General features: G+C 46.4%; 3 protein-coding genes across 3 annotated transcripts; all 3 read right to left on the bottom strand.

The window, feature by feature from the left end:
• Positions 1 to 8,627: 8,627 nt before the first annotated feature.
• LOC112882592 (probable glycosyltransferase At5g03795) lies at positions 8,628 to 12,927 on the bottom strand. Its single transcript, XM_025947676.1, has 4 exons — positions 12,291 to 12,927; positions 10,208 to 10,410; positions 9,726 to 10,074; positions 8,628 to 9,601 (listed from the first exon to the last, which is right to left on the bottom strand). Exons 1-4 carry the CDS (start codon positions 12,756 to 12,758, stop codon positions 8,924 to 8,926), a joined length of 1,698 nt encoding a protein of 565 aa, XP_025803461.1. The 5' UTR covers positions 12,759 to 12,927; the 3' UTR covers positions 8,628 to 8,923.
• A 2,118-nt stretch (positions 12,928 to 15,045) lies between these two features.
• LOC112881489 (protein CHUP1, chloroplastic-like) lies at positions 15,046 to 17,495 on the bottom strand. The gene is made up of 3 exons (XM_025946197.1): positions 17,311 to 17,495; positions 15,903 to 17,236; positions 15,046 to 15,775 (listed from the first exon to the last, which is right to left on the bottom strand). The coding sequence occupies exons 2-3, from the start codon at positions 16,737 to 16,739 to the stop codon at positions 15,164 to 15,166; spliced, it is 1,449 nt and encodes a 482-aa protein (XP_025801982.1). The 5' UTR covers positions 16,740 to 17,236; positions 17,311 to 17,495; the 3' UTR covers positions 15,046 to 15,163.
• Positions 17,496 to 17,649: 154 nt separating this feature from the next.
• LOC112881490 (peptidyl-prolyl cis-trans isomerase FKBP16-4, chloroplastic) lies at positions 17,650 to 20,719 on the bottom strand. Its single transcript, XM_025946198.1, has 9 exons — positions 20,453 to 20,719; positions 20,304 to 20,362; positions 20,118 to 20,173; positions 19,635 to 19,692; positions 18,973 to 19,047; positions 18,534 to 18,623; positions 18,080 to 18,157; positions 17,921 to 17,961; positions 17,650 to 17,839 (listed from the first exon to the last, which is right to left on the bottom strand). Exons 1-9 carry the CDS (start codon positions 20,622 to 20,624, stop codon positions 17,812 to 17,814), a joined length of 657 nt encoding a protein of 218 aa, XP_025801983.1. The 5' UTR covers positions 20,625 to 20,719; the 3' UTR covers positions 17,650 to 17,811.
• Between the last annotated feature and the right edge of the window lie 3,428 nt (positions 20,720 to 24,147).

Raw genomic sequence — 24,147 nt, 5'->3', positions numbered from 1 at the left:
GAGGCTATTGCTTTCGGGCGAGCAATTCTCTTCGCTTCTAGGCTCCCATATAAGCAGGTCGTAATGGCGACGGATTCTCTCTCTTTGATTAAGAAGCTCCGATCACAAGCCACTGATCGCTCCTATACGGGAATCATCACTCAGGATATCAAGAAAGCGGCGAGTGCTTCTACTGTTGTTTTCTCTTTTATTCATCTAAACAAATGATGTAATGAGGTAGTTCATGTACTTACTAGATCTGCCGATCAGCTCTCTAAATCTGTATGGTTCCATGTAGCACCAGAGTTTCTCAGTCTTCCCTCTGTGATGATCAATTTAATCAATGAAATGGTAACCTTTACTCTCAATAAAAGGAGAACCGGAGATGCCAGCGGTGGGTACACTGAATGTGTCACTAGCAACCCGTCAGATATGGCCGATCATGCCTACGCCGGTGCGCTTTACCCCATAACAGTCATCGTTACTGGAGGGACAAGCCTGCTCCAGGTTGGGCATCGTATTAAGTTAACAGTACAGTTAACAATGTGCAGAGAGCAATATTTTCCATCAATCTAAATGGAGTCCAACACACAGTTCATTTAAACAATAATTTTGGCAGTTCTTACAACACGCAGCACTAAAAGTTCTCAAACATGTAACAATATGTCTCGCTGCTCATACAACACGCAGCACATAAAGTTCTCAAACATGTAACGATAGTTCGAAGATAAGGAATACACGCAATGTTCCGCAATCGTACACAAAGTTCTCAAATAATACAGACAACATCAGCTGGTAAGGGCGATACCAGTCAGGGAGGAGGCAACGAGTACTTCGCAAGGATCTGCTCCTGCTGTCGCTTGTAGAACAATCGTAGCGCTGGCGAGCACCTGTCGAGATCTATACTAAGAATACGTTCTTCTTCCGCGCGTTCTTCCTTGGCGGCCCGACTCTGCTCCATCTCCAGCCGACGATCCTCATGCGCCAGACGACGTTCCTCCTGCGCCAGACGACGTTCCTCCAGCTCCCTTTCCACAGCCATCTTCTTCTCCTGCAGCTCCCTGTCCGTAGTGATCTTCTTCTCCTGCAGCACACACATCGTGGCGTGGTGGGTGGCCATCTCAGCCTGACCCTCCTTTATTATTGACAGCTTGTTGCCCCACATATCATTCATTTGTGAAATGTATTCCGACGAGGACGACGATGTGGCGGCCTTTTTGCTCGCTGCTTTAGTGGTATCCCTCCCAGCCGGCCTCTTGCTCCCGCTGGAGGACGGGGGATCAGACTCGGCAGCACCGGCCACTCCGTTGGCACCGCCAGCTGCTGCATCGGCGGAGTCGTCGCCGAGCACATGTACCTTGGAGTGAGCCCCAATGCACGCCTCCCACTTTGGCTCATCCTTCAACAACTTCCAGGAGTGCATCTGGGTGAAAGGCTTCTGCAATGCCGCAGCATACCGAGCCATTGCCTCCGTCGTCTGAACAAGATCAGCATAGACAAAAAAGAGGTGTATCAATTGTATAATTTGGATATCTGTATATAAGTTAAATCCAGGCCTAGGACGGTCCATCTGTGAAACGTACAGAAGTTGAGAAGCAGGTCAAGTACCTTGTCCGCGTCCGACATGCCGCTGGGATTCAAACGCAGAACGCAACTGTAGAACTCGGAAAACTTGGTGCAGCACTCTTTGATGTAGTCCCAACGAGTCGTGAGCGACTTCTGCGATCTCTCCGGGTAAACCCCTCGAGATGAGTTGTACCCTTTCATGATCCGTAACCAAAACCCTTCTTTCCGCTGCCCGGTGTTGACAACCGGGTCAGTACTTATGTTTAGCCACCACTTTGTCAGGTTCACGTCTTCTTCGGGATTGAAATTTGGAAGCTTAACCTTCTGACCACTTTTCCCAGCATCGGGGTCCCCCCTCGGACCCTCGGACCTTCACTCACCTGCTGCATTGGGGGTCCTGCTGGAGGCGGCATGGTTGGTGGAGCAGGGTAAAAATAAGGGGGTACTGGTGCCGGCATTCCGTATGGGTGGAAGGATCCCATCCAATGCTGCCGAGAGGCAGCATTGGCAGCAGCTTCAACCTCCTCTATCTCGTCATTGTTGCTGCATCCTTGCATGGCGTAATTGGTCACGCGGTCCATGACCCTACAAATCACAAACCACAAAAACTTGTGTCACTTGCAGTACAAACGATATTTATGATTAATGTTCAGTTGAAATAGCCTATTTAAATACATTGTTCTGCTTAATCATTACAATATAAGTGTATGACCCATAGCCATATGATGTGCATACTGAATTCTCGTTTTTGCAAAAATTTCCTAAAGGTAAGTGGTGCAAACAATATACTGAAGGGTAGCACATTTGACATGATGCACTCTGAAATTAATGAAATAAAGAAGAGGGGGAAAAATATGCAAAGAAAAGGCAACAGGACAGCGGCTAAGGCAATATCCAACACTGTCACACTCTAATCTGCCTGTTGGTACAGCTGCATCAACTATCCATAATGCAGTATTATTGGTTATCTAAAAAGGTACCTATTGCGAACCATATTATTGTCCATCTAGAACAATATTATTGCATGATCCCTACCTACCTTTTCAGGCTGAATACATAAAAAGACAGCAAAACTAAAAGATACAACAAGCTCAACACAAGTATTGTTAAAAGAGTGCCTAGATACAACTGCAAAAATTGCTAATGCATTATAAAGAATCAGCTTAACCATTACGTAAAAAATGCTACTACATAATAGTAAAATTGCTTAGCTGAAAGCGAAAGGAATGCAAGATAACCCAATCATCAGAAAAACAAGCAGGTAACTCCACAGTGTCAAACCAACTGCTCATCCTATTCAAAATAATTACTACTGTTAAATGCTTGGCTGAGTAATTTTTTTACATGTACTCTGCTTTTCTGTTTTGGACCTAGTGTTCATGTAATCCACCTGTACGTATATTCCCCTTTTATACAAAAAAGGGTAGGGGCCTCCCCTGCCGTTAGCCTAAAAAATCGTAACAGAATTTAACTCCACAAAATGAAGAATATATAGTTACTTTACTATTTATATACAGATGCCTATGCCAAAGTTAAGAGTTAAAGTAAGTTGAGGTGCAACTGCTGTTTCTGAAACTGAAACATAGGCGCCCAGTTACATAATCATCTACTTTTGATAATTAATAGCACGCCACAAATAAAGTTAGAAAAACAAGCAATGCAATTCACCAGTGCATATAACACATAAGAAGCTTGATCAACCTTAATAGCTAGTGCAATGGGCAGATGTAAGATAGTAAGATACGCAGTGTATAGTCAGCATGATATTATGTTTATGCTATCATGATATCACCAGCATGATGAGTGCCAAATTCCTTTCACCAATGTGCCCCTGAAGATTCATAGCTGGACCACAAACATGTGACCCAACAGCAAGGTATAATTTGAAATGACATGCACAATTCCTTGATGAGATTTGACTAAGGAAGCGGCAAGTATCAGCACCATACATACATGTGTATAATGCATGGAGTAGCTACATCTTTTTTTGTGACTGTGTCGGAGCACATTTTTTCATTAAGAGGAAACAGGAGTCGTTACAGTACATCTGAGCCAAGGAACAGGGGTCCAAAGCTCAACACACACCACGAAAAAGGAAGAACATACTACATCGCAAACAATTGGCAACCCTGCGCTCGGCCAAGGGAAGTAGTGAAAGGTCAGAATATGATTCATGATATATAAATTGATCTCTAATTCAGACAGTATCTTAATGTGTCGTGGAAAACTCTGGATAAAGTTCTGGCTTCTGGAATAAACACGTACAAGGATCAATCATAACCTACAGGCTACATTTCCCATGAGTCTTGACCAGGCCGTGGTCTGAATTTAGTCTGCCTCAATCCCAGGAACAAGCCGATGTGGCCTTTCCCATCAAGAGCAACACGAAAAAAATGGTGAAAGGCTTGACCACCTATTTGGTCGAACCAGATCACGGTATGTGGGCATCGAGAAGGAAACCAGAGGCGCCTAATTTTGCGAGAAGGGTCAAGTGCGCAAAGAAATGGGGAAGAACGGCCAGCTCAAAATCACCAGGATCCACTACCAGGAGATGGGGAAAGGAAACAAACACGGCTCAAATCGATCTTGAAATCCGCCACCTAGCCTACCCTGCACACCAGCAACCCCAAGCAGCTGATGAGAGCCGCGTGCCTCCACTCTTCCAATCCCGCACCGAGAACCCCCGAATCAACCATAACCCGCAGCCGCGACCGCGGTGGCCGGCGGCGATTTGAATACCGACCAGCTAGCAACCTACCCGCAGCTTGCTCGAGTCAATAAATAAACAACGAAATCGAACAGCTTACCTTCCCTCCGGCGCCGCTTCGAGGAAGACGGGATGTCGGCGGATCTGGAGATGAACCGCCGTCGAGCGCGTGCCGACCGCCGCCTCTTTCGTCTCCCTTCGCCGCTGCCCCCTCCCTTTGCAGATGACGGCCCCGAGTCACTCTCGCCTTCCCCTCCGGCCGCGGCCCCCAAGGACGAACTGCCGCACTCCTCCAGATCCGCCGCGCGCCGGGGACCCCGCTCGGCTGCTTCCTCCTGCGCCCGCGCAGAAGGGGATGGAGGACGCCGGCCGGGACTTCCCTCTCCCCGTGCGCAGGCCCCAGACGCCCCCGGCGGCCCTCCAGCGCAAGGCCGCTGCCGACCGAGACGCGCCCGCCGATCTGGCCCCGCCGCCCCTCTTCCAGATCTGCTCGCCCGCGGCCCGCCGCACCCGCTAGGCCCTCCCCCACCGGCGACCCAACGGCGGCCGTCGCTTTCCCCTCCCCGGCAGTTTCTTCCCGCGGCCGCGCGGAAGGCGCTGGCGGAGATGCGCTGGAGCGCGAGGCGAATGGAGGACGGCGCTCCTCGCTCCCTCTGTGCGGGACGCTCTCCCCCTCCCCCATTTTACCGAACGGTTTGGAGAAGACCGCTGGAGTCGTGGCTTACTACAGTATGCTCCGATTTTAGGGTACCGAACCGTTTACCGCGAACCGCTGGAGACAGCCTTAGGATCGGCGGGGCGCGCGTGACGGCGGCTAGCGCGATGAGTGGGCAGTGCGTCGGTCGGTGTCGTGCGTGCCTATCTGAAATTCGGAATCAGCCCGTGCGGGCTGACGTGGCCGGCTGCAAAAAAAAATGATTTTCATCCGAAGATACCAGGGTCGGTTTGGGGCGGTACAAAAGAATCAAGCAAGCTGAGAGCAGGTAAACAACTCGATGGTGACGCTGGAAGACGCTGGAAAGAATAATAGTAGCATGGATCCATACATCATCTCCGGGCGCGGTAAATAGAAGGTGTTTTACCCCAGCTACGAACCTACGCTGCTACCCACGCTACTAAATAAGGTATCACTAAAACTAAAACAAGTATATGAAAGGTTATAACGAAAATATATGTGAATGTATAATGAAATCATATATGCATAAATAAATTATTTGCTGAACTTTTTAAATGAACTACATTTGAACTTTTTTCTCACATTATCTTGTACGAGGATTAGAGTGAGATAATAACAATTATTCATTCATGCTTACTCCAAGGACGGATTAGAGGGAGGGGGCATGAACACCCTAGGGCTAAATTATCCTGTGGAATAAAAGTCTCGGCTGGCGATTTTCTAGGCAATGCTCCTCCGCCTCTACATAGTGTAGTGTTGATCGCACATTCATAATAGCGTTCGGACTCACGTGCCTCCCATATCCCTATCTCGATAGCTGTTTGGAAGATGGAGGAGAGCAAGGGGCAGGCCCAACGACAAATAAATTAACAACTGCTATCTGTTGTGCTGCTAGTAAATTGCAGCTGCTAATTTTTACATATTGTACACGAGTAATTGACAGCTGAGAATTTTTTATACTTCTGTTGTAGCTACCAAATTTCATCATGTGTTCCGAATATTTAAACCAGCAATTCACACCATCAACCACAAGAAATACACGAGAAATAATTTCATACATCATTTCTGAGCATGGTGAATAGGAGGTGTTTTACCCCAGCTACGGACCTATGGTGCTGCCCACGCTACTAAATAAGGTGTCACTGAAACAAGTACATGAAAGATTCTAATGAAAATATATCTGAATGTATAATAAAGTCATCTATGTGCATAAATAAATTATTTGCTGAACTTTGTAAATGAATTATCATTTGACCCTTTTTTTCACATTGCCTTATATGAGGATTAGATTGAGACAATAACAATTATGCATTCTTGCTTACTCCAGGGGCGGATCCAGGGGGAGAGGTGCATGAGCACCCTAGAGAATAGAGATGGAGGAAGAAGGAGCTTAGCCTCTCTCTTATCTTTCATGCATCCCTTATTCCTCTTGTCAATAAATTTGATTCATCAAAAGTGATGGTAAGCAAATAATATTGTAAATAAACTCATTAATGGTTGAAGATATATTATTATAGATGGGGGTGCATGCATCTCCTGTTGATGATGAGCGGTGACCGGCGATGGTAGGAAAAACAGACAGAAGGTCGATGCCAACATCCCAGAGGCTATGCTATTTTCAACTCTCTCGAATGGAGCGGATAAAGGTTTTCTAAATGGAATGGACAAATAAAAAATAAAAGTAGCTATAGGCATTATTAGGTATAACAATAGCAAGGAAGCTTGGAATGTTCAATCGAATAAGTGAAAACGTAGCTATGGGCATTAGGTATAACAATAGCATGGAAGTTTGAAATGTTCAATCGAATCGAAGAAACTGCCTTCTGGAGCTCTGTCCGGGCTTCCCGCAACGTGTGTGGCGCCCGACGCGGGTCCCGCAGCTCCCAGCGCTCCAGGACTGAAAGGCTGCGACCAATAGAAACTGCATGCTCCCCTTTAAAAAAAAAAGAATTTGAACGACGCATTTTTTATATACCAGAACCGCATGAGGCTAGCCACAGTGGAGTGTAGGCGCACACAAATGGGAACCGGTGATGATACTTTTCGAATACGCATACACTTATCTCTATAAATACACATACACAACCTTACTTCTATGAGCAACTTCGAAAAATTGAGCTAGTAGATTTTTAAAATTGACAAAGTCACCACAGACGCTTCGCTGTTAATGGATATGTTGCCTACCACTGAAAAAATAGCACCGGTAAAATTCTACAATAATTCAGAAAATTATGAGCACCTATATCAAGTCTGCAATTTGAATCTAGGTAGACATATTCCGCTGCAAGGAACCTTAACTGCCAAGGTATGCTCAGTTCGCGGAACCGGCGCACGTTGATGCTTCACGGGGCTTCTGACGCGGCGGTTGGGGCCCCTCCCTCGGCCTGTTGCTGCTCGGACGCACACGACCTGCGTCCGATGCCGTGTGTATCTGTTCAAGTTAGCTACTGCACATTCCTATTAACTTGATATTTATAATGTAGTGTTTGTTATTCTTAAAAAGAAATTGTACATACTTATGCTCCTGACCAGTAGGTTAGATAACACATTAATGAAAGAAAACACCAACACATCATTTGAACATTGTACAATAAATTTTGAGCTATCAATGAACTTTTTTTTTATACGCACAAGAAGTTAAACATATGTGATTAGACCTGCTCTTTATGTATTCAGTCAGCTTGGGGAAAAAAATACTTGCAGCTAATTTAGGCATGGTGCAGCTGTCTGTCTGTGATAGTCATTTGTGTAGGTGAGTTGCAGTGACCTTAATTGCTTCTTTTTAGCGTGTTTTATCATAAGACACTATTGTTGCTATCAATGCAAATACATCTAATGATTCTACAAATAAGACAAAGAAAAGAGTTACAAGAAAAATTTAGGTTCACTAACATTCTAATTTTTAGTTTTTATCGATTGTGTATTAGAAATAAAATTTAAACTTATATATATGTACTTCTAGATCTCGCCCATCTTCTAGAAAAAAACTGCTAGGAAGCTATTAACTGACAAAGGTGGTGTGGAGATGATGATGGTGCCGGTGCAGATGCCTATACTAAAACTAAGGTAATTTTTTGCACCGTCTTTATCCACTATCTTGCACCCATATTCTGATGTGTAGGACGAGATCTGAGTAACAAATTCTTTACATGTCCTAATTATATATCACCAAGTCACATGATTCATATATTTCTTTTGCTTTACAACCCAAGCGAGGATGCATAGCCAGAAGGGGAGGTCTTATCCAGTTTGCTCATAGCAGTTGTGGGTAGCCTTCTTTTTTAGGTTTGATCATCTGCCGAAGTCGCATCGGCATCCATTTTTCCTATACCAGTTGCAATCGGCCTTTTATGTGTTTGATCGTCTGCTGATCATAGTCCGATGAGCTTAAAAAACTATACTGATACATGCTTTTGTTAAACTCATGGCAATAAAAAATTTGATTCACTATTCTCCTTATTTGGATGTATAGCTAAATTATTTGATAGCTACAAATTTTGGTCATGACATATAAATATGTAACCTACAGAACCTTAGTTCAGGATATGCTGATATTTCATTATAGATACTTCCTGTACCCAATGTTATGATCATGATAGGCGCGTGTTCTAGTAAGTGAAAACAAACGCAGAAGCATACGGCCGTTTCTACTGCTACTGCTAGCTTACAAGAAACCATGGCTCCTGATCGTCCCTTTCACCGATTTTATACAGTGCACCGTCCCCTTAGTTGTGTCTGTGTGTGCAGGTTGCACTGAAACAGACTGCAAGAAACCATGTTCTAGTGCACCGTTTCTCCTTTTTTTCTTCTTTTTTTGAAGATGGATGTCAACCATTTCATTTCCAAAATGCAGCTCCAAGATTCCTCCAACCCCCACTCAAAATTTACACCAACAACCCAAGGAACTCACTCTTCATCACAGTGTTTAACACAGACAATCAGACCGCGTCATCTGTCAGCTAGCAGGTGCGTGCCAAGCTCCGAGGAGAAATCAGCTAGCCCCGCGCGGCGATCCTGACGTTGAGCCTCCGGAGCCAGACCGAGTGCAGGATCATGTGGAACGCGTCGTACCGGCGCGGCGGGCCGCCATGCACCATGAAGTGCCGCCGCACCGCCCGAACCCGCCGCTGCATTCGGATGTAGTGCCGCGGCGACACGGCGGAGAGCACCTCCCGGAGCCGCGGGATGTCGGCGGCGCGGAGCCGCACGGCGAACGCGTCCCAGTTGAGCACGTCCGCGAACGGCAGCGCGTACTCGCCGTCGTCCACCACGACGGGCACGCACTCCAGGTAGATGGCCTCCGCCAGCCGCGGGGACGCCACCTCGTACCCGCCGGGGCACAGGCAGAAGCGGCTCCGCCGCATCATGTCCGTGTACGACACGCCGCGGGGCAGGTACTCGCTCACCTGCACGTCGGGTTGCCCCTTCCCCTTCCAGTGCGCCAGCAGCGACGGCCGGACGGGGCCGTGGTTGCCGCCGGCGAAGAAGGCCAGGATCGGGCGGCGCGACGCCGAGGGGCCACCAACCTGCCGGTCCACGACGTCGGTGCGGAGGTTGATCTCCGGCAGGGACACGTCCTTGGACGGGTTGAAGCCCTCCGACGTGTTGGCGTTGCACAGCACCCGGATGGAGTTGCCAAATAGATGACCATTCGCCGACGACACATACGGCCCCTGGCACAAAATTCAAATTCGTAGAGTTCTCTTGCTCAAAAGAATCCGTAGAGTTCAGCTTAAATTCCTCAAACGGCAAGTCAATGATCTACAATTTACAAAACATAAATCATAGCAAACTTACCCAGTCATGGCAGGAGAGCATGAAGTGGTCGGCGCCGAGGCTGCGGTTCCAGTACGGGTACTTGGCGGACAGCACGCCGATGTAGTCGGAGATGGTGCGCTTGAGCGGGCCCATGTCGTGCGAGTTGGGCTCGTAGATCATCTTCACCATCTTGACGACGCTGAAGGGGAGGAAGAAGGCGTGGGCGAGGTCCGGGTCCCTGGTCCGCAGCCGGCTCTCCATCTCCATGGAGTAGATGAACCTGCCCTCCGTCGAGTATATGCTGCGGCATGGCCCGTCGTGGAACACCGGCGGCTCGCCTTCCTCGTACACATACACCTTGAACAGCTTCTCCATTTCCAAGTAGCTCCTGTGTTGACAGCAGAGGGATGTTCAGAAAATTCAGTATCAGTGTGGGCACTGCAAATATTGCCTCCATGAACAATCAGGTATTTAATTGTTCTTAATAACTACAATTAAGTTTCAGCTGGAGAATTATGTACCTGTGAAATGCATAGGCATTCCTGTAGATCGGCCCCATTGGCACATAATCTTTGTCAGCCAACGGAGGCCTCTTGTCTTTGTTCTTGATAGCTTCCATTATCGCCGACCGAGCTTTGGCCAGACCAAGTTCTAATCTCTCCAATTTTACATCCCTTCTCCTCGGCACCTGTGGTGTGGCTTCGATCACCTCATCTGAACTTTCCTGCAACACAAAATCGTATCTAAGCAACCCATCCTAGTAACATTCTCTGTTCAAAACTCCATGCAAATACAAAGTCCGCTTGGCCAGTTTGGAAACAGATCGTGAATCTGTGTACAAAATATTCGCCCCTGCCCAAATACTGAGAGAAGCTTGCAGAGGCTGGGTGTTTGGATCACAAGGGCTAAATCTTTAGAGGGTGTTTGGATAATAAAGGCTAAAATTTAGCTCTGTCACATCGGATGTTCGGATGTTAATTAAGCGGACTAAATATAAGTTAATTATAAAACTTATTGCATAACCCGGCTAATTCGCGAGATGAATCTATTAAGTCTGATTAATCCATCATTAGCACATATTTACTGTAGCACAATATTATCAAATCATGGACTAATTAGACTTAATAGATACATCTCGTGAATTAGCCAGGGAGTTATGCAATTAATTTTGTCATTAATCTACATTTAATACTTCTAATTCGTATCAAACATTCGATGTGACAGGACTATTAGCCCTGCTGGAACCAAACACACCCTTAGATGCTCCAACCCAACACCCCCTTAGATACTCCAGAATCCAGATTTGGTCATTAGTGGTGGACAGGTTGTTTACTACAATTGTGGCGAAATGCAATTTCAGATGCGCATTTGCAGCTTCACAAACTTTTTGCGGGAACATCAGAGCATCTTCAGAAATGACCCTAAAACGAGACCCTGTACTTATTGAGTATAGTTATTGAGTAAGGGCTTCTCTACTAGTTTTTTAACCTCAGCTTCAGCAGTGGCCTCTAAATCTATCTCACCCTCTTTTAACCTATCTTTTAATCTAAATGGACCCAAGGGAACCCTTTAGAAATAAAGAAAGGATGGTGGAAGAGATTTGGATACCTTTCAGGAGTTATTCTAAAACTAACTTCCTTTCTCAGGAACCGGCAACACAAGGCAGTTGCGGATTCGGAAACCTGTTACGCAATTAAAACAGGTCGTTGGAAGCTGCCCATCCTAATCCGTGAACAATTTCAATTGCACAAGCAACGCATTTTACTAGTTTAGCTACACTGTGTAGCTTCTCCAATTAATTGCGAAGTGCAAGCAGGTCTGTATATTCTCCTGCGGTCCCCCCGATGATTCTGAAAGTTTGTGATGAGCCAAGACTTCGTAAACACACATGCCAATTCAGCAGAAGGACGGATCCGTCCTTCCTTCCACCTTAATTGTTGCTGGAAAGCCAAGAACACCTTGCCTTCTCTGAGATGAGGTGTTCTGTTTCTATTGGGTAAATCTGCTCCAGGATTTTGATCAAAAATGTAATTAATTAATTCCTATTTGGCGCGTGACAGCAGCCGTTCGATCGAAGATAAACGGCGTCGCAACACCAATAGCTATACCATCATTGAATTGTTGTCAGGAAATCTACTGATGAACTCGATGGTGATCGAAGTGAAGTAAGCACTGTCGGAAAAGTGGACAAGGAGTAAGATGATGATGCTCTGACCAAAAGGTGGAATGATGGGAGTACTCCTACTACGCCGTAAATATCCACGTGCGCAAATTACCAGTGAATTTTGGCATCCATTTTAGGCCAGCAACAATAAGAATTGATTTACAAGTTCAGTTCTGATCATGGGCATCCTGAACAGAGGGATTTTGTAGTCCAAAATATTGCTCCGTTTCTTAATTTAATTTCACAATTTTATCAACTAAACACACTACTAGTGGGTACTGTTATCCAGCAAGCATGACATGTCCCAAATAGCAATTCATTTCTCCTTTAAGAAAACAGTGCATTTCAAGAATTATGCCAACGAACTAACCAGAAATCGTTAAATATCAGAAGAAAATTAAAAAAAAAACACACCATGAACTAGTAGTTGGGCTGCATACCGTCGCTGCAGGTGGAGCCAGTGCGGCCGGCGTCGGTTCCAGTTCCGGTGCGGCGGTCGGCGGCGTGACGGAGAGCTGAGGCGCGCCACGGCCGGAGCTGGGGTTGATCAAGGACAGCAGGAGGTCATCACCACCAACCTGCACCTCCTCGTGCACCTCCTTGCCGGTGCTGTTCCTGCTGTCGCCGTCGTCGGAGTACGAGCTGGATGTGACCAGCAGGTGCTCAGAGGCACCGCCACCTCCGCTCGGCTGCAAGGAGGAGAAAGAGGAGAGGGAGGAAGACGACGACGACGACAAGAACCAGCTGGAAGCTTGCGCCCTGGGGTCCAGGGCAGCCAGCGCCAAGAAGGTCACCGCCACAAGGCACGCCGCCACGGCATAGGCGGCGGCGACCGCCCTGCCGTTTCCATGGCTGTGCAAGCACGGCAAGCAAGGTTGCGCGGAGGAGGCGGAGACGGATGCTCGCATGGCTGGTTTGGCCTCGGTGTCAAGGCAAGGACGACGCAGACATCACAAGCTATACATACCCGGAGCTTCGCCGTGCCTTGCGAGGTGCGTTTGCATGCGGCGGCAAACTTAGGACATGTTCATATGAGGAGGACGGCGGCGGGTGGGGTGGCTACGCACTTGTGGGCGGCGATGCTTGCCATGGCGAGGAAGAAAGGCATGTGTGCGCGCGTTGCGTTTGCTGATGGCGACGGAGGAGGAAAAGCAAGTACGAGTCGGTAGGAAATACTAGAAGGGGTGTGGGACCCACGAGATCGATGAACACAGTATTTTAAGGCCTAGTTTGGTCAAATGACTGGATGAGGGGATATTGTAGTTGGGTTCCTTTGTTTCTCAGGTTTTTATTTCCAGTCCATGGGGTAATAGGTTCCCTTTTCGCTTGCTTTAATTCAGATAAATTTATACAAAACTGTGTGCACGTCAAGTATATCATAATAATAAGTTAAAAAAAGAAAGAAATACTTTAGTAATATCGTTATATTCTAATCTCCTGCATTGAGCACTGCCTATGTACGCATTGCTTTCTCGTTAAAGCGACTTGGTACAAGACCTCAATTTCTAAAAAAACAGTACAAAGCACGCCAAATTTGAGAACTAAAGCTTGACGAATACTGCAAAAGAAATAATTGATATACGGCCAAGGAGAAGACTATATTCCTCTCGCAAGGAAGAGAAGGAAAAAGAAAAGGAGAAAGACTATATAGCATTTAGCAATTTTATCAGTCATCCTCGGAGACATTTTCTTTGCTTTTATTTTCCGAGAGGAGTTTTATACTTTTGTTAAAAACAAGTGTGTAATGTAATTTAGTTTCTTGCTCTCGCTCAGCAGCCGAGAAAATGCATTTGTGTTTCTTGAATTTCCTTCTGCTTTCGGAAGTATAGAGAAGATAACGTCCGAAATCCTGAACGAACCTAGAAGTTTAAAGATACGCAATTCTCTTCTTACGTATTTGAGAAAAAAAATTTAAAAGTCGAAAGAACTAAAAAAGAATAACCATCGTCTCTTCCGTTGAACAGACCGACGGCGCGAATAAGCGATAAGGCTGGGGGTGCCTGCGCGAAAAACCGCGCGCCATCGCCATGATGCATCAATCCTGAGGCGAGATCTTGGACTCGTGCTCCCCTGCTCCCCCGCTGCGCTACCGCTACGTGCCAGGCTGCCACGCCCAGGCGTCGCCATGCAACCATGCTGCAGCCGGGAAAGAGAAGCGAGCCGAGCAAAGGGGCGGAAGGGGCAGGGCGCCGCCGTGTCCGGCGGCGACAGGCGAGGCGGGGCGCGGGATGGCACGTGGTGACCGGGGGCGCGGCGGCATCGACACGACGCATGCATGGGGCGGCGAGGCCCCCGGCCGCCGCCGCGCCGAGCGGCGCCCACCCCTTCTTCAATGCGTACCCCTCCCTCGCGGTCTCGCGTCCCGGTCTCGGCTCGGAGTCACGGCGAGTTCAAGGCGCCGCATGCGGGATGCGGCATCTGCTGTCGCGTCCGCAAGGGGGGAGAAGCGGAGAAGGCTACACGCGGCCGCGCGCCGCGTGCTGCCGTGGCGCCGCGCCAGGGGAGCCGAGGACCGTTCCCATCTCCGTCCTCTCTCGTTGAGACGTCGCGACGCCGTCGCGGTGCTCCAGACTCCATTTCAATTTGTTGCTCCAGGCCTACAGGCGCCCGAAAATCCGAAGCCCAAGATGTGTGCACGGTTAAACATTATACAAATACTCCGTTCCAAATTGTATAACATTTCAGCAAATCTAGATATATAATATTATATTCCTATATATTTAGAACGGTGGAGTACTTTTTTTACAATGATGATCTAGCAAAGATTTTCATAAAGAAATTTTGCCTGAGCACGTATTCCATTAAGTAAAAGATTTTTTCAGATTATCAGCCTGCACTTTCTGACTTTCTATGTTTATATATACTCAAAGTTAAAAGAAGAAGTTTGTAGGATAGAAATCCTAAAGCCAAAATACGTTTATGAGTCGGGAGAATCTTTTTTTCTTTAATTCATTTCAGAACGCACATTAGTTTGCAGCTAAACAAAACGTGCTCGATCTGCGAACGACAACGTAGATCCTGACTGCAATCCCCATGAAGGTTAGAACAGCTAGTAAAGAATGTGAAGAACTGTCCAGAGCACATGGACACCGCGCATTCTTCCCTCTTCCCGGCTCCCAAACACACACGTACAAATCAACCATTTTCTCTCTCTCTCACCGTCACATGCGATTCTAACCTTTTCTTTCCCACGTCTTCTCGAAGAACAAATTTCAATTTTCATTCTCGAATCCTTTTTTTAAAACAAACATTCTCGAATTTTCACAAGCAAATACGGAGTCTACACAGGGACCAATCACTGTAATTATTTATTTCATTTCTGACAGCACGGGCCCGCGATCCTGCACCGCGCCTTGCCCCTGTCGCCGGCCTTGGTCCCGCCGGCGCCGGCCCACCCGCGGAGCTTCCGGAGCAGCCTCGGCCGCCCGATGCTCCACCCGCCGCCGTCCCCGCCGCTGCTGCTGCGCCCTCCCGCCGCCGCGAACCCCAGGCACGATGCGGCCGGCGGCGGCGGCTCCACCTCCACGATGCGGCGCGGGCGGCCCGCGGACCCGGACGACGACGACGACACGGACCCCGCCTTGCACAGCTCCACCTCGTTGCTCGGCGCCGCTGCGGCCACCATCGTCTCCCCCTTCTTCCTCTCCTCGTCCTCCGGCGCCGGGCGCCCGCCCTTGCGGCCGTCGTCGTCGTCGTAGGCGCTGACACCGAGTACGGCGCCGCCGTCTTCGTCGCCGTCGTAGGTGCTGCCGCCGTCGTCGTCGATGAGCATGAGGTCGTGCTGCAGCCACGCCGTGATCCAGCCCAGGTAGATCATCTCCTCCATGCCGGCGGCCCACCGGTCCCGGAGCGCCTCCAGCCCGTCCACCAGGTCCCGGCCGCTCGACAGGTTCCGCAAGCTTCTCTCCACGACCACCTCCACGTTCTGCAACGCGTTGCAGAAAAAGGAGAACAGCTTTCCATCAAATTCATCGTCTGATCGCAGTTCTCATCACCGATCAAACAAATGCAAAGATGAAACCAACAGGAGCATTTGATTGTCAACGAATTACCTCATTGTTTACTGCTTCCTTTTGCTCCTGCAGCTGCAGCGTCAGCTGCTTCATCTCCTCCATGCACTGCTCGAACTCCTCGCACCTTCTCGCCATCTGGGATTGCTTGGCATCAAGAGCCAGGATTTTCTCACCAAAAGCATCCGAATCCTGCTTGCTTCTCTTGGTGATCTTCTTGAGCTTGCTCTGCAGCATGTCGAGCTTGCCTTTCATGGCCGCAAACTCTTCGGCTGCTGCCCGGATCTCCGCAGCAGCTGCTTCGAGCCGCTGGTTCTGGGACTCCAGCAGCTCCAGCTTCATGCCCAGGCACATGATCTGCATCTTCTGGTACGCCGACTCCTGCTCCTTCATGTCGCAGTACTCGTGGAACTGCGACTCGATGCTGCAAGCTCTGTCTTCGAGGGCCGACACCATGATCTTCAGGCTTGCAATCTCGTCGGTGACCATCCTCTGATCATCCTGGAGCTGCTTGTGGGCTGTATCTTCTGAAGAACTTTCAGTGGCCTCTACCACCATAACATCTTCGGCATTCGAAGCCTGCCTTGCAAGTTCACTGATCTGAAGCCTACCTGCAGTGCTGCAGGCACTCTTTGTTCGCGCCAACCTTCGCGATGCCTGACGAGTTGACTCCATTTCTTCTTGCTCCTCTTCTTTGCAGATTGAACCGGATGATTGGTCCAATTGGAATGAACTCTCAGATGAGTCTGTGTAACTACTGTGCCTATTTGCCCTGTTTGTTATCAGGTCACAGATAAAAGCACCAGCCAGGGGAAAAGCTAGGGGAAAAACTATCTTCAGAAGGAGATTCGTGATGCACTCTGCCCTCTTACTTTCCATTGAAAAGATTTCATCATTCCTTCAGGCTCAGTTGAATAACCTTTTAACTACTATATGTATGCCAACCCAAAGTTGTTCCTACATTGCTTTGCCTTCAGGGCTAAACTATGCCAAGTTTGTTCAGGTATTTAACCATCCGTGGATTTTGCGTTAACAGCGATCTTTGGTCAAGAACGCACAAAGTTCTTTTCTGAATAAGCAAATGCATATGTTGGGGTTCTTCCATACCATTTTATCTTGTTTCACATAAATATACCTGAGATAAAGACTAACAGCTAGAGTTTTAAATAACTTGGAACTCATCTTTATCTTTCAGAGCAAGATTAGTATTGTTCCATTTCTTGATTATTAAGAGAAGAAAGCATAAACTTTGCAGGCAGAAGATGCAAAGGTTTCCCTCTTCTTCTTCTTTTTTTTTGAAAAACATTGCCAAGGATCATCTGCTGGCAGCATGGAACCTTCTCGACCAGTCAAGGCTTCCCTCCTTGTGGATATGGCTGATTATAGAATAGAATTAGTAATAAAACAGGTGAAAAAGGGACATGCTTATACAGAAAGTAGACCAACTCACCACAGATAAGCCAGGTTTGCGTGATGGGTAAAATCCACCTTTTTGTTTGCGTGTGCTAGATGAAGACAGCCCAGTTAGGTCCTTACCTTTCGGCTTTTGCTTTACAGCTCTAGTTGCCTATTCTTATTTCTGTATTTACACAAATGCATATGTACTTTCTTAATTCAATCATAAAACTGCACATTGAAGCCCAAATCGTCAATTTAATTTTTATTCAAATAGCTATCGAGCTAGGAACCTTCTATACTTTAGTTTCCACCTAATTATTTACGAAAATGGTTTTTCTAAGCAGTACAGGCAATATAGAAATTGGGATAGATGATTTATTTTCAGCACATATAAGCGGAAAACGAATTATATATTTCAATGGAGTTCAAAATCTTACATGAGTGCACTATCAATGCAATACCACCAGTATATCTTGGTAAACTAGCCTTTTTCGAAGCAACACTCTACTTTCTACACAAATATGTACCATTCTCTTTACAATGTTATGCACAGTTATCCTTCGACGATCTTCACAGGAGTCCTGGAAAAAGGAAACTTATATTATAGTGACAGTTGGAGAAAAAAAATAGAACGTCAGTTACAACTGGTCAACCACACTTACCCAAATGGACTCTGCTTGATTGATAGTAGCTCAACATCCAGCTGTCGAAAAGAGAGAGCGTAAAAAAAAATAGATGGAGATAAGGCAAAACTGAACCAGGGCATACAACTGAAAAAAAAGGACAGATTCTGTAAATTACATGGGAACAAGACAGTTTACCTCAATGGTTGCATTTGGAGGAATTTCTTGGACACCTTTCTTTCCATACGCCAATTCAGGAGGAACGATGATCAACCTCTGACAATTCCATTATTATGTTTTCCAATGCTATTAAAGATTCTCATATATGTTTGTTGAAAAGAATGAAGTAAAGGAAGTAGATCCACATTTGCCATGCATCTATTCTTTTATTGGAAACACAAGTAGATATTCAATATTTTATTTTTATGCGCCACAAGTAACTTGCACAATTATCTTGGTTTAACAGATTATCGGAATACCATTAACATTGTCTTTGATAAAGATTTATATGAAGGGAGAACTTAGTTATCCTCATTCTGGTAGTTTATAGAATCAGCGGCACTGTACTATTTGTCTAGGTATTCAATGCATTTATTTATTTGAAAAGATAGATCATAGATCGAAACAAAATTAAAACTTGGTATTAACTGACCTGGCCACCAACTTTCATTCCCTCAACCCCAAGATCCAGTCCTTTTAAAACATTGCCTCTCTCAGAATTGCCAACATCAAAACCATATGGCTGCACATAACTTTTAGGGCATGTAAAAGGCAGTGAATATAAAATAATCATAGCTGAGACTATCAGTTATGATCATCCCATAAATATCAAAATCAGAAAACTAATCAGGACTTGTTGTATACCAAAAATGGCAATAACCTCAACTCATGCAAATAAAGAAGCACTGAAATAATCATAAACATAAGTACAAATATATTGAGCAAGGAACTTCACCAATACCACAATTTCATAATATGTCAGGAAAATTTAGCTCACTATAACGGCTGACATGTATAAGTTGAAAACGCATTCTAATGTGAGAACTACATGTAGCATATGGAGAAAGAGGCAGAAGATGTCATAGCAGTACCGTTCCACCACCAACACCAAGACCCTGCCTGCTTGTCATGAATGTGATGCCCTTCCACTTGGCTACATAATGTACCTACAATAACATAAGCATCGATCATTATACGAAACAAAATATGGATCTGTAATAATAAAGATGCAGCTGGTAAACATCCATATAGGTCGTATGCAAGTAGTTCATGATTCATTATTGTTATGTGTGACAACATTGATATATATACAACCATTCAAAGTTCAACTGGAATCCTCTTAGTTTAGCGCACACTTTTCAGTAGTCCGTTTGTAGCATGCTAACAAGCAAGACATTAATTGAATCACATGATTATCAAAACATGAGCAAGATACAAAAAAAAAGACTACAAGAGATTGTCTGGTAAGCATGCTTCAAACAGGAGCACCAATCACATCTGAAAGAAATAACTTCTAGATATGAAATTTAGCCTTCAAGTCGGTAAACAAATGAGCACAATTCAGAGTTCCCAGTCTCAGGACCCGAGAGATCTCAGGCTTACGTTTCCTTTCCTTGGGATTATTCTGTTCAGTGTCAGTGTCAGCTATGATTTGCATACTGCAGTACAAGTGCATATGGCACTGATTTATCCATTACGGTTAGATCATGCTACACTAGGTCCAAGATGCACGAATCAGTACTTAGTTACTTACCGCGACACGGGATCCTTTAACAGCTTTAGCCCCACTTCCTACCTTGATGTCATAGTACCTGGTCAGAAATTTGGCAAGTTAATCCATAGTCAAACAATAGAAAAGCATGCTTCAGCATTCAGTCAAACAAAGATCAGAACAGTGTCTGAACTCTGAATAAAGAATTTCACACGCGAAATGGCCTATTTTGAAGAACTCATTTAAAAAAAATAATCAGCGCCCTTCATCATCAGTGGAATGCCACACCAGGAAATTGAGCCCAGTACAGTATCCAGTCTAATTCTAGTTTCCATGTACCAAACAACAAAACAAAAAATCAGTAAGCAGTAGTTCATGCCCATGTGTAGTGATGCTGATACATGAGACAACACACAACAGAACCAAATCCACCCAACATCAGACCGACATGTCTTTTGCTTGCTAATGCTTAAACTCTAAAAAAAAAACAGACTGACATGAAGTAGAATCGGAGCAAGTGCATACTTGAGGCCGTTGGGAAGGGTGGTGAACTCGCTCTCCGGAATCTTGGACGCCCTGAGCTGCCCATTCAATCAACCAAACATACGAAAACAATACACAGACATCTCAACCCAACTTCACAAGATCAACCAAATCCTTACAACATCTTGAGAAATGCTGTAGCAGAGTACAAGGTCGCCAGGTCCTTACCGCCCTCCGGCTGGTGGACACCGCGCCGGCTTCCCCTCCGGCCACGCCAACTCCCACCACTGCGCCAAGGAACATCAAGAAACGATCAGAAGTTCAGAACGCGCACCCCGGCGAACCGTCGAGCAGAACAGAGCAGAGCAATCAAGAACCTGCAGCGGCGGCGAGGAGGGAGGCGAACCACCGCCTGGTGGACCCGCGCGACTCGTCCGGGGAGCAGCTGCAGCGGCAGGCGAAGGCCGGCCGCCGCACCGCCCTCCTGCCCGGGAGCGGAAGCGCGCGGCGCGGGGAGAGGGAGATGGAGGGCACGACGGAGAGCTCCATTGCTCGGAGTAGGGCGGCGGCGGACTCTGAAATTTTGATATTTTCCGGCTGTGCTCCTGTGGATTTGGTGTTCGTGGCCTCTGAATTTCCATCCTAGAATTGTCAGTTTCGGGGTGTCGCTCCCACCGGCAGAAATCAGAATCTTCAATTTCAGCCACACTGCAGCTCTGGAGCAGGCGCTGTACAGGTACAGACGGGTTCAAGCATGATCCAGTTTCTTTTTTTTTCTTTCTAAAAAATAAATTTGCTCGTGTGTATTCACATCGTCTTTAATATTAAATACTTCGTTTCTAAACAAATTGTATGTAGTTTTAGTAAATTTGGATATATAACTTTTGCTATGCACCTAGATAAACAATATATCTATATATATATAGCAAAAATTGCGTATTTTAGATTTGAAAAATGATCAACTGGAACTGATCTTCCTCCGATTTTAGAAGTTAATTTATGTGAAAGACAGGAAAAAAAATGAGAGGTGTTGGTTGGTGCTCGATTAGCGGCACATATAAGGCATGTTTAGTTTGAACTAACATTACCGAGGTCTAAGTCTACTGGAGTGACAATTTGTTATCATAGTATTTTATTGACGGTGTAGCGAGCTATACTTTCTAAAAGGTGATTCATGCAGAAGAGAGGACTCATCAAGAATATGAAAAACATCTTAAACTCTAGATATACTCTCAATCATATAATTCTATAAAAACACGAAAAGTAATAACTAGTGAAAAACACCACAACAATGGCTACAAAACCGAAGAAAAAGGTAATGCTCCTACTTATTCGAGATGTATGTTGTTTTAGCGTTTCTACCGGTCAAACAATTCTCAATTAACCACTGAAATATTAAGAATTTATAAATTAGCAATAGGATGTAGATATAGCTAGATTCAGCATAAAAATATTTTTTTTGCATAATTGTGGTACTAAAATGTCATGTTTTGTTAAAAGTGCTAGTCAAAGCTTACCTTATTGACTATATATCGATATCTGACAAAATCATATATTTTGAATTAGAATGAGTTAAATCTGAGTAAAAGCAGCTCGAGAATTCATAAAAAGCCCAAGATGTTTCGGGCCCAAAGATAGATACCCGACTAGACCAGTTCGGGAGTTATATAGCCAAAGTTTTCGTGTTGCTTTTGGGCAAGGCCACCCATCATTTTCGCATGTAACTCTTGGAGTTTGTCGACCATTTTCTCATGATACCAGCGGAAAACCATTTTATGGAGAACTGGAGATCTATGGGTGTATATTATTACCCCTTGGTGCACCTCCAATTCTTTAGTTTAAATATTTACACTATTTCTCCAAAATAAAATTTTATTTTAAAAAAATAGTATAAATATTTAAATTAAAAAGGGTTAGAGGTGCATCTGAGCGTCACCACCCATTTGCACACCTTCGAAGATCGGAGGAGGCTCTTGCCGTGTTGCTATTGCCTATCGGGTTATCAGGTTAGGATGGGAGCAAGCGAACGGTGGGATCTTTTTTCTTTTGTTCTGCTTCAGACCATGAGTGCGTGGGTTCGAGCCTCTATTTTCATGGTAGGATTTTTATACACAATCTGAAATCTACCTGATATCATAGGATCTAGACTGTCGGTACATACGGATAGGGGTACCTCCTGCTAGGATGTCCAGACCCTTAGCGTCTCGCTATCCGTAGCCTCCTCCTCGTCCTCTAGGTGACGTGGCATACGGCCCAGGCCTAACAGCTAGGATTATGGTCTCCGAACCGTCCCCGTGCTCTTTATAGGTCCGGGGACTCCACGTGCCCATGAGGGCAGGGGTGCTCTCGGGTGGCCCCCACGGATCCGGACTCCCCAGGGAGGTCGGGGGCCGCCACGTGTGGGGGCCAGACCTCCTTGGGCCTGACCGCTCCGACCGGTCTCGAGGGGTCCGGACCCCCCTCCCCCTAGGAAGGGGTCCGGTGCCGCCACATGCCGCCTCCGCGGCAGGAGCGGGGCTAGCTGTAACATCCTAATTTTTATTACCATTGAAAGATATTTTCAAAGCAACCCTTTAGTTCCTTATCCACTAAGCAAGAGTGGGATATTTTCAAGGCAACCCTGTAGTTCCTTATCCACTAAGCAAGAGTGGGATATTTTCAAGGCAACTCTCTAGTTTCTTATCCACTAAGTAAGAGTGGGATATTTTCAAGACAACCCTCTAGTTCCTTCTCCACTAAGCAAGAGTAGGATATTTTTAAGGCAACCCTCTAGTTCCTTCTCCACTAAGCAAGAGTGGGATATTTTCAAGGCAACCCTCAAGTTTCTTCTCCACTAAGCAAGAGTGAGATATTTTCTATGGAATGCTCTAGAATTAGTAATAAGTAAAATTTTGAAAATAGGAAATTTTAGAATTCTCTAGAAGGGGGGACACTTATCCTAATACCATGCCTTCTCTTAACCTATAAATAGAGCCCTCTCCTTGCCATAGCATCCACCCATGAGCAAGATAGTTAAGTTGTGGAAAGGCTAGGAGGGTGAGTGCTGGACTAGCCACTTAAAGGTATGTGTTCCTTCGTAGCTTTGTTGCTCCAATAAGGTAAGTGTTTTTATAAGTGTTAGTCTCCTGGTTAAATTTAAGTACTTAGGATATAAGTTGTGACTCATCTGTTGGTAGGCTCCACCTCACCATAAATCGGGGTCGTCGCACACAGTGCCGGCTGAGGTATTTTTCCGCCGCGCGAACCACCTCACCCCGTCTATAAAGGAAGCCGACGCCCCTCCCTGCTGTCCCCACCCGCGCTCGCTCTCGCTCGCGCACGCGCGACACGCCGGCCCCACGACGAGACCGCGCACTGCCGTCGGCACCGCGCCGTGCCGCCCACCTCCGCGTCCCCACCTCGCCCACGCCGCTGCAGCGTCCTCGCTGGCTTTGCCGCCTCGACGCTCGCGCATTCAGCGCTGCCACTGTTTGAGTTGACGGCGAGCTGCCGCAGCCCACGCCGTCGCCCGTCCCTGTGCGACACCGCTGCTGCTCCCCTCGCCTATAAATGGAGCAAGGCCGTGACGAACCCCATCATTAGCCCAAGCACACCGAGCCGCTTCACTCCGCTAGCTGAACCACTTCTCACGAGCCCAGCTCACTCACGAGATGAAGCTCCAACAGTTAACCCTCTTCCTCGAGCTGTTCCGCGCCAAGGTGAGATGGCAGGCAGCTCCCCGACCATTTAACTCCGCAATACTAATAAAGGCCCAAAACACCCACCAGGCCGTGAGCACCTAACCCAAATCATTCTATTTGAATACCAACCAATACTGTAAACCTAATATCTCCTTCATATCAACTCCTTTTCACATAACTCTTTTTCCTAAACTCTCCTCAAATCATATACTATCTATTCCTCCTATTTTCATCTCCATTTGAGCTTATAGTTTGCTTGTGTTTGTTTACCGGTTGTGCTGTTTCCGCCGTAGATCACGGAGTGATCGAGGAGGAGCCTGCCAAGGAGTACGAAGGCCAGTACAGCGGGCCGGAGCCAGAAGACCCGTACCGTGAGCAGGAAGCCGCCGCCA

This window comes from Panicum hallii, chromosome 2, assembly GCF_002211085.1.
Source record: "Panicum hallii strain FIL2 chromosome 2, PHallii_v3.1, whole genome shotgun sequence".
NCBI classification, from domain to species: domain Eukaryota; kingdom Viridiplantae; phylum Streptophyta; class Magnoliopsida; order Poales; family Poaceae; genus Panicum; species Panicum hallii.
The sequence above is the reverse complement of the archived record's forward strand: the minus strand, read 5'-3'. Positions and strand labels throughout refer to the sequence as shown.